Below are 10,767 nucleotides of genomic sequence, written 5' to 3'. Positions count from 1 at the left end.
CTTGCAGGAATCCATTACACATTTCGTCAACTTCCGCTTCCGACAGCTTTGTTGATATTGGCAACAGGATTCTTATCGTTTTGTCCGAGTTTGAAAGCAATGAATTTGTAGATCATTTATCAAACAAACACCATGCCGAGACCCAAGTATTTCACCTCCAATGAAGTGTCTATTCACAACACGATAGATGATCTCTGGATCTCATTTTTGGGAAAAGTGTATAATTTGACTCCACTATGTGAGGAATACAAAGGTATGAATTAAAAATGAAATATTTTTGTTGGCTTTTGAGTGAATATTGCTCTTATCTTTTACGAAATATGTTTTGACAGTTATGTTTTATCGATAGATGTTGTTTTTGACTTGAAGGCGTACTTTGAGCAGGTCTATTTTGATATGTATTTCAACATTGTTCAATGAAAAATTGCAGCATCTGAAACATGCTCGCAAAACCTTCCCCAAACACTGCCTCAAAATTTAAAAACAATATCTTAACTTCTGGCTAATAGTCTTAATATTTTTAATATGATTAACATGATTAATCCTCAAAATTGAATATCAAAACAATTCATAAACATAGAAACTTGGGCATCAACATAGAATTACAGAATAACTTGAAAATAGAGCCGAAATAGAAGTATTTATACAACACAGAAGTACAATAAATACATACTTTTTTCATTAAAAACGACAGTTACTTATGACAGCATTTGTTTCAAGTTGTTGTTTGGGGGGAAGCGGAACAGCTCAAAATGGCAACGAAAATACTTAGAACCCGTTACTAAGTAAAGAGCTTGTGCACATTCCTTACAAATATGGTTGAAGATATCCTGTACTCTGTATTATAGTCAATCTCAAAAATACATTTATGTAGGGTTAGGTTTCCGTTGCCCTAAGCCAGGCAAAATTTTAAGCAGTGTAGGGCCTATGCGGGCAGAAATCTTTTAAACATGCTAAAGTATGGTGAATATATTATCATTATTAATTGTAGATCAATGTAAATTGTAAATCACAGGCAAGTGTTTTGAGATTGTTTAACTTTATCTATGTCACCTCATTCATATTTGCTCCTGAGAGGCTGTGAATTTTTTTTTTTCATTTTCACAATGTGATTTCAGAATATAGCGTAGGAAACCAATAACAACACAAGGGAAATCATTTTTGCCATTTACTTTAATGTAGTATGTACCTATGATCTACACTAATACATGTTATGTGCATCTATCCTAATATCATCTGGACTGCCTCCATGGTCTAGTGGCAGAGCGTCCGCCCAGAGAGCGGAAGGTCTGGGGTTCGATCCTCGGCTGCATCATACCAAAAGACGTTAAAAAATGGTACTTGTTGTTACCCTGTCTGGCGCTCGGCATTAATGGGCTAAAACAAGGACTGGTTGGCTCGGAGTCAGTATACTGTGTCTGAGTGGGGTATTCATGTTAAACTGCGGCATGGTATCTCAGTGAGCTAGCACTATATATCGGCATCAGTCCTGACTAGTACAAGCAGCCACACACAAACACACACACGTACTTGCACGTCGCTATATAAGTGCAATAATCTTGGACGCGACGTTAAACCCAATTTCACCTCACCTCACCTAATATCATCTGCCAAGCTCTCGATGTATATTAAAATTAATATATCATGTGGCTTAACATATTGTATGACTATGCCATAACATCAAATCTATTTGAACTTAAATATCTGTTACTAATAACTCATGTCATGACAATTGAAGATCATTAATATTTTGCACAGAATGATAATATATTTCAAAAAGTAATATTTTATTTCGCTCCTTGACAACAGGCTACACAGACAAATGATTGAATGCAAATGATAGGTCTTAAAATTATAAATTTATATTGACATGATTTAAGGAATTTGAAATTGAAAAAAGTATCAACAATGCATGATGAGCTGATGATGCTTGACAGTTGGGTTTCAGATCAGTTCATTTTAAAACATACTGACTGATTGTTATCCTGGATGTCCTGAAGATGATTTACAAAATTGCTAATGGTATAAAAGAATGTCCTGTATCTGGACTTTATCTGCTCATTATAACCTAACATGCAATGTATTATGCTTGGTAGTCTGATTGGCTGGTTGGATTGGTTTGTTTTGTATTTTGTTTAACGCCCCACTCAGCAATATTCCAGCAATATGACGGCAGTCTGTAAATAATTGAGTCTGGACCAGACAATCCACTGATTAATATCATGAGCATTGATCCACGCAATTGGGATCGATGACATGCATCAACCAAGTCAGCGAGCCTGACCACCCGATCCCGTTAGTCGCCTTTTACGACAAACATAGTCGCCTTTTACTGCAGGCATGGGTTGCTGAAGACCTATTGTACCCCAGATCTTCATGGACGGGCTGGTTGGATTTTATGTGACATGTACCGACACTGCTGCTTGTGTGACACACCATCAGGATCAGGAGTATTAACAAACATGGCCCCCGTGGATCTGGAATGCTGCAAGCATGCAACCTTTTCACTGTTTTCAGTGTCAGTTCTGTCTCTGGCTTTTTCGGAGCACGGATGGCCCAGTCGTCTCAGGTACCCCGATTCACTGTGCAGAGTTGTGTCCCTTGGGCATGCCAGAAACCTATGATTGTGGGTTCAAATCCCCGTTCGCCCCGATTATGTTTCTAGGTTTGTCAGTACAGTACCCGTGCTCATGGGTTTCATCGAAATGGTAAACGTCAAAGACCTGCATCACTTCGGGCTTTCCTCAAACATTAAGCTGACACACCGTGATATAACTGGAATAATGTTAAAAGCGGCATTAAAGCCAACTCACTCACTCATATCAATACCAGACTTGATTATTTGCAGACCGCCATCATTTAGCTGGAATATTGCTGAGTGCGGCGTTAAACAACAAACAAACAAAACATTAAGCTGACACGCTGTGATATAACTGGAATAATGTTAAAAGCGGTGTTAAACCCAACTCCCTCACTCACTCTGTCTTTTGCCACTAGTCTGAAGCCTGAGACTAGTAAAATTATGTGAAGTCCAGTGATCTCAGCTAAAAATTAGTCCAGAAACCACTGAAAACTAATCTGGGCTGGCAGAATCAAAGGTTTTTGGCACAGAATGTGATAATTCCTCCTCAAAGTACAAATTCACTCAGTGGAGATTCTCCCTAATTCCCTGTTGTCAACCTGAGGCTGCAGTAGAATATAATAAAAGGGAGATAAGAGATAATATTTGACATCAAATTAATTTTTCATATTTCATACTGATTCATTATCGATTTATTTCAGGTGATGTTCTTCTAAAGCCAATTATTCAGTCAGCAGGAAAAGATATTTCACACTGGTTCAATCCAAAACTCAAAGATGTAAGTTGATTTTAATCATATCAGTATTTAAAGTAGGAGTCACACGATACAGCAAGATGATGTTGAGCAAGTGTATTGTCTTGTACCGATACGGAAAATACGTAGTGTGTCGTATTGTTGCATGAAGTCTCACGATGACGCGGTGCACCAATGTATCGTTTCATTCCTAAATGAAAAGATTGTGTTAGCATTGTGATGAACATGATTAAAAGACTACATTTGTTATTGTCAGGGCAAAACTGTTTCTCACTAGTCAAGTCATCATTGTAAACCATGATGGATTTCACACTGACAGAGCCTCACCCCAGTATGCCAGTGTAGGGTAACTCTTAGTCCTTGATCTAGTCTGTCATACAGACCCTGAAACAAATATATCCAATACAGCTCATGCAAGTCTATAATGTTTGGCAAGTCTAGATTACTGCAGCATCAGGAATATCTGAAAATGAAGAAAGTCTCTGGGCTCCTTTTTATTATATTTTATAACTATAAGTTAACAACTGTTTTTTTCTGTTGCGTTCAAGATTATTGAACTTATATAGCGACGTGCATGCACGTTTGTGTGTGGCTGCTTGTACTAGTCCGGACTAATGCCGATTTATAGTGCTAGCTCACTGAGATACCATGCGCAGTTTAACATGAATACCCCACTAAGACCCAGTATACTGACTCCGAGCCGACCAGTCCTTGTTTAAGCCGCTTAATGCCGAGCACCAGGCAGGGTAACAACAAGTACCATCTTTTAACGTCTTTTGGGGATCTGACCCTGGACCTTCCCTATTCCCTGTGACATATATGTCATCACAGTGATTGTATATCAATGATCCCTCAACATCCTCTACATATATTTCCATAACAAATACCTTTGTATATGATTGAGCATAAATGTTAAGGGTGCTTCTTTTTACTCTGATAGATCTAGGTGAACTTAGATGAAATACTGTTGCAGGAAATCCCCCCCACAACCACCCTCACCCTTCGTTTCTGACACTGAGTATTGAGTAGGCCTGGGACGGGTAACTCAGGTACTCGGGTCGGGTGGGTACTGAGTAGTACCCGGGTACCCACATGACTACCCGGACCCGTGGTTAGTCACGTGATATATATATTGTTTAATGGCAAAAATTATCTAGAACTCCATGGTTACACTATAAGTGACAAATGTTCACATTTCTTTCCGACTATGCACACATTCCTTCTGACTTTATATGTTTGCATAAAGATAAAATTTCAGTCAACTTCAGTTATGCATGACCTGATCATTTTATACCTGTATCTAAATACATTTTGTCAGGAGTACGGTCAAACGTTTCCCAAGCGGACATTTTGTACCCATCTCTTGAGACCCACAGCGGGTACCCGGGTAGAGTCAGGTAACGGGAGGTGGGTACCTAGGTGGTAAATTTGGACTCGTCCTAGCCCTAGTATTTAGTATATCAGATTCCCATACATGTATTTTTATGTATGTCGACATACAAGTGACAAACAGGCAGTCTGTGTATGTACATGTCACTGTCTGCAGATCCGCACCCACGTCGACCCTCTGACAGGCTGTGTGATTCCCTACTGCCCTAACGGCAGGTTCGTACACATCCCCCCGCCCTACCCTCACTCGGACTGGGCCAACGACTTCGGCCGACCGTGGTGGAAGGATGATTCCTATTTGGTGGGAATACTCTCCAAGAAGACGAGATTTGTGAAAATCATCAACACTCTCACGTCACAAGAACAAGTTATTGAAGTAAGCGAAGAGTATCGTCTATCTATGTTTTGATTTACATATTCGATGCCATGTTCACAGGGAATGATCAAACATTGCAAATGCACTTCACACATTCTGCCAATCGAAACTGCATCTCACACATTCTGCCAATCGAAACTACATCTCACACATTCTGCCAATCGAAACTGCATCTCACACATTCTGCCAATCGAAACTGCATCTCTCACATTCTGACAATTCAAACTGCATCTCACACATTCTGACAATCCAAACTGCATCTCACACATTCTGACTATTCAAACTGCATCTCACACATTCTGACAATCCAAACTACATCTCACACATTCTGACAATCCAAACTGCAAGTCACACATTCTGACAATCCAAACTGCAAGTCACACATTCTGACAATCCAAACTGCAAGTGACACATTCTGACAATCCAAACTGTAAGTCACACATTCTGACAATCCAAACTGCAAGTCACACATTCTGACAATCCAAACTACATCTCACACATTCTGACAATCCAAACTGCAAGTCACACATTCTGACAATCCAAACTGCAAGTCACACATTCTGACAAACGAAACTACATCTCACACATTCTGACAATCCAGACTGCATGTCACACATTCTGACAAACGAAACTACATCTCACACATTCTGACAAACGAAACTACATCTCACACATTCTGACAATTCAGACTGCATCTCACACATTCTGACAATTCAGACTGCATTTCACACATTCTGACAAACGAAACTACATCTCACACATTCTGACAAACGAAACTACATCTCACACATTCTGACAATCCAAACTACATCTCACACATTCTGACAATCCAAACTGCAAGTCACACATTCTGACAATTCAGACTGCATCTCACACATTCTGACAATCCAAACTACATCTCACACATTCTGACAATTCAAACTGCAAGTCACACATTCTGACAATCCAAACTACATCACACATTCTGACAATCCAAACTACATCTCACACATTCTGACAATTCAGACTGCATCTCACACATTCTGACAATTCAGACTGCATTTCACACATTCTGACAAACGAAACTACATCTCACACATTCTGACAATCCAGACTGCATTTCACACATTCTGACATACGAAACTACATCTCACACATTCTGACAAACGAAACTACATCTCACACATTCTGACAATCCAAACTACATCTCACACATTCTGACAATCCAAACTGTAAGTCACACATTCTGACAAACGAAACTACATCTCACACATTCTGACAAACGAAACTACATCTCACACATTCTGACAATTCAGACTACATCTCACACATTCTGACAAACGAAACTACATCTCACACATTCTGACAATCCAGACTGCATGTCACACATTCTGACAAACGAAACTACATCTCACACATTCTGACAATCGAAACTGCAAGTCACACATTCTGACAAATGAAACTACATCTCACACATTCTGACAAACGAAACTACATCTCACACATTTTGACAATCCAAACTGCATCTCACACATTCTGACAATCCAAACTGCATCTCACACATTCTGACAATTCAAACTCCATCTCACACATTCTGACAATTCAAACTCCATCTCACACATTCTGACTATCCAAACTACATCTCACACATTCTGACAAACGAAACTACATCTCACACATTCTGACAAACAAAACTGCATCTCACACATTCTGACAATCCAAACTGGATCTCAAACGATGAAACTTTCAGAGAGGAATTATAGTTGATCATCCATTGATGTATTTCCTTCTTTAAAACAGGTATGTTCTGAAGAGATTATGACGGAGATCCTGGATCGCTACATGAAGTACAACGGCCATGCTGGCAGCTACACATGGAAGTACGACGGCAGAAACCTGGACATGATGAAGACCCTGGAACAAAACAGCATCCCCGACGAGGATGAAGAGTTCTACAAGCTGAGCATGAACGATGACACATTTCTTCAGGCAATCCATCTGTACTTCAATGATGACCTGACGGAGGCCTAGACAGAGAATCTTTGTACATCTGTTGTTCAACATCCTCGTTGATGAGAGCTGAGATTTCACATCTTAGTGTTCCAGAACCTCATGGATACATTGTGGATGTAGAGCCAAGTTAGGGTCTACTCAACATCTTCTCATCAAAACATTGACATATATATCACAGAATACCACTCCTTTCTGTGAGGAAATCCAAAATTTTAAACATTCCTTTTGTGGAATTGCAGCTTTTAAATCTTTTTGTGTATTAATCTTAATCAATGATTTCATTGTATGTTACTTTATTTGTTATTAATGATTTTATTGTTGAATACAACTATTAAGTAGATTGATCCTGGAGATGAGGTTGGTTTGTGTACATACTACTTGAACTTTTGCTGAAAATATCTTAAATTGAAAACTGAAGTTCATCATTGGAATAAAAACTTCAATAATATATCAGATATATATGTTGATCTTTGTTGCTGAGCAGGACATGAGCTGGAGTCATCAGTGTGAAGAAACTGATGAATTCTATGGTTAATTCAAACATGGAACCTACATCCTGCTATAAAGTTTTGTCTGCTGTTACACCTGCAAAATCAGAGGTTATATTGTTGTCTCGGCCGTTGTGCTTTTGCTTCTGTTACACCTGGTTGACTGTTTCCCCTAGTCCATAACTCAGAGAGTAGTACAAATGTGGAGGGTTTGGTGTTTTTTTTAACCAGTTCTAGTTATTGTATATCAACAGCCAATCCGAAGCAAGAAGTGGACTAGTTGGAGTATGAACAAGGGTGTCTATCTTGTACACACTCACATCTTTATAGATGGATTGACTGGTCCAGACTGAATTATTTACAGACTGCTGTCATACAGTTGGAATATTGCTGAGTGCGGCGTTCAACATTAAACAAACAAACAAAACCTTTTTGCTGTGTACTAACCTACCTGACTCCAGCTGAATATGTGTCCTATATCCCAGGTGCCCCTCCATGATAAGCAGGGGATGTTTCCCCAAGCAACACAGGTACACTTGCATTGTACTGTCCCATCAATGTCTTGACGTCACTCCGGATAACTGGTAGCCACCATTGCAAAGACGGCCATCTGGAACGTCACTTCGGATAAGTAGTAGCTGTACCATTGCAAAGACGGCCATCTGGAACGCCACTTCTGATAAGTAGTAGCTGTACCATTGCAAAGATGGCCATCTGGAACGTCACTTCGGATAAGTAGTAGCTGTACCATTGCAAAGACGGCCATCTGGAACGTCACTTCGGATAAGTAGTAGCTGTACCATTGCAAAGACGGCCATTTGGAACGTCACTTCGGATAAGCAGTAGCTGTACCATTGCAAAGACGGTCATCTGGAACGTCACTTCGGATAAGTAGTAGCTGTACCATTGCAAAGACGGCCATCTGGAATGTCACTTCCGATAAGTAGTAGGTGTACCATTGCCAAGACGGCCATCTGGAACGTCACTTCGGATAAGTAGTAGGTGTACCATTGCAAAGACGGCCATCTGGAACGTCACTTCAGATAAGTAGTAGCTGTACCATTGCAAAGACGGACATTTGGAACGTCACTTCGGATAAGTAGTAGCTGTACCATTGCAAAGGCGGCCATCTGGAACATCACTTCGGATAAGTAGTAGCTGTACCATTGCAAAGACGGCCATCTGGAACGTCACTTCAGATAAGTAGTAGCTGTACCATTGCAAAGACGGACATTTGGAACGTCACTTCGGATAAGTAGTAGCTGTACCATTGCAAAGACGGCCATCTGGAACGTCACTTCGGATAAGTAGTAGCTGTACCATTGCAAAGACGGCCATCTGGAACGTCACTTCAGATAAGTAGTAGCTGTACCATTGCAAAGACGGACATTTGGAACGTCACTTCGGATAAGTAGTAGCTGTACCATTGCAAAGACGGCCATCTGGAACGTCACTTCGGATAAGAAGTAGCTGTACCATTGCAAAGACGGCCATCTGGAACATCACTTCGGATAAGTAGTAGCTGCACCATTGCAAAGACGGCCATTTGGAACGTCGCTTCGGATAAGTAGTAGCTGTACCATTGCAAAGACGGACATTTGGAACGTCACTTCGGATAAGTAGTAGCTGTACCATTGCAAAGACGGCCATCTGGAACGTCACTTCGGATAAGTAGTAGCTGTACCATTGCAAAGACGGCCATTTGAAACGTCACTTCCGATAAGTAGTAGCTGTACCATTGCAAAGACGGCCATCTGGAACGTAACTTCAGATAAGTAGTAGCTGTACCATTGCAAAGACGGCCATTTGGAACGTCACTTCAGATAAGTAGTAGCTGTACCATTGCAAAGACGGCCATCTGGAACGTCACTTCGGATAAGTAGTAGCTGTACCATTGCAAAGACGGCCATTTGGAACGTCACTTCGGATAAGCAGTAGCTGTACCATTGCAAAGACGGTCATCTGGAACGTCACTCCGGATAAGTAGTAGCTGTACCATTGCAAAGACGGCCATCTGGAACGTCACTTCGGATAAGTAGTAGCTGTACCATTGCAAAGACGGCCATCTGGAACGTCACTTCGGATAAGTAGTAGCTGTACCATTGCAAAGACGGCCATCTGGAACGTCACTTCAGATAAGTAGTAGCTGTACCACTGCAAAGACTGCCATCTGGAACGTCTCTCCGAATAAGTAGTAGCTGTACTATTGCAAAGCGGCTTGCAACATATCTGAACAAAAGATCAACGTAGCTATAGCATTTCAAGATGCCATACCATTGGTCCTCACAAAATATCAACGTAGCTGTGACATAGTAAGAAGACTTGCCTTTGTTATATACAAAATTAATTACAAACGTAACTGGGGTACAGTAAGATGACCTAACATTGGTTATAAAGATATTGATCAACTGAGCTGTGATATTGTAACTTGACTTACCATTGGTTATGGTACAGAATATTAGCGTAGCTGTAAGCTTTAAGATCACATAACCATACACTATTATACATTGGTCATACACTATTTATCAACTAACCAAAGATTACCACTGGTTATGACTATTCGCTATGCAGAGTTGATTCCCCTTGACGTGCCATGATCTTATAATCGTGGGTTCGAATCCCAGATTCACCCTGATCATGATCATCAGTTTATCAGTTTGTCAGTACCATACCCGTGCTCGTTGATTTCACCAAAATGTTAAACGTCTAATTACACATCACAGTTCCTCCCACATGACGCTGACAGGCAGTGATGCAACTGGAATATTGTTCAAAGAGGAGTTAATGCTAATTCCATCACTTTCAGTCATATAATAAAACATCAATTTCACGAGTGACATATTTTCCGTAATCGCTCGTACCGAATGGGTGATTCTATTTATTACCCATATTCATATTAAAGACATGTTTCAAGAAAAAAACAATCAACTGTCGCCGATCAAGAATCAGCTGTTTTGTATCAATCCGAGTGTGAAAAAACACTGTCCATTCATTCCAACCGCATTACTCAATTAACGTGTTGTTACGCGTGAAAAATATACTTCTGTTAAAAAATTGTAAAGATCACATTATTGCAGTTATATTTCATATGTTTTGCAAATAAGCAGATGCTGCTGTCCGTCGTTTTCGTCCTTGTAAACTTATTTTATTGTGTCTATGTCTTGCTGAATAAAGGTCAATAGACACA

General features: G+C 40.1%; 1 protein-coding gene across 1 annotated transcript; it reads left to right on the top strand.

Annotated features, from left to right (window-relative positions):
• Nucleotides 1-2: 2 nt before the first annotated feature.
• On the top strand, nt 3-7,540 carry LOC124116496 (cytochrome b5 domain-containing protein 1-like). The gene is made up of 4 exons (XM_046477845.2): nt 3-253; nt 3,283-3,359; nt 4,882-5,100; nt 6,880-7,540. The coding sequence occupies exons 1-4, from the start codon at nt 133-135 to the stop codon at nt 7,108-7,110; spliced, it is 648 nt and encodes a 215-aa protein (XP_046333801.2). The 5' UTR covers nt 3-132; the 3' UTR covers nt 7,111-7,540.
• The last annotated feature ends 3,227 nt before the right edge of the window (nt 7,541-10,767 follow it).

Source organism: Haliotis rufescens, unplaced genomic scaffold (genome assembly GCF_023055435.1).
Source record: "Haliotis rufescens isolate VD_foot unplaced genomic scaffold, xgHalRufe1.0.p SCAF_13, whole genome shotgun sequence".
In the NCBI taxonomy this organism is placed as follows: Eukaryota; Metazoa; Mollusca; class Gastropoda; order Lepetellida; family Haliotidae; genus Haliotis; species Haliotis rufescens.
Note: the sequence above shows the minus strand (reverse complement) of the source record. Positions and strands in the feature narration are given on the sequence as shown.

Bases quoted from the DNA above. Each gene is read 5' to 3' on its own strand.
- LOC124116496 (XM_046477845.2), top strand. From the start codon at position 133: ATGCCGAGACCCAAGTATTTCACCTCCAATGAAGTGTCTATTCACAAC. The intron at 3,360-4,881 runs GTAAGTTGATTT...CACTGTCTGCAG, and splicing joins TCAATCCAAAACTCAAAGAT to ATCCGCACCCACGTCGACCC. The intron at 5,101-6,879 runs GTAAGCGAAGAG...TCTTTAAAACAG, and splicing joins CACAAGAACAAGTTATTGAA to GTATGTTCTGAAGAGATTAT.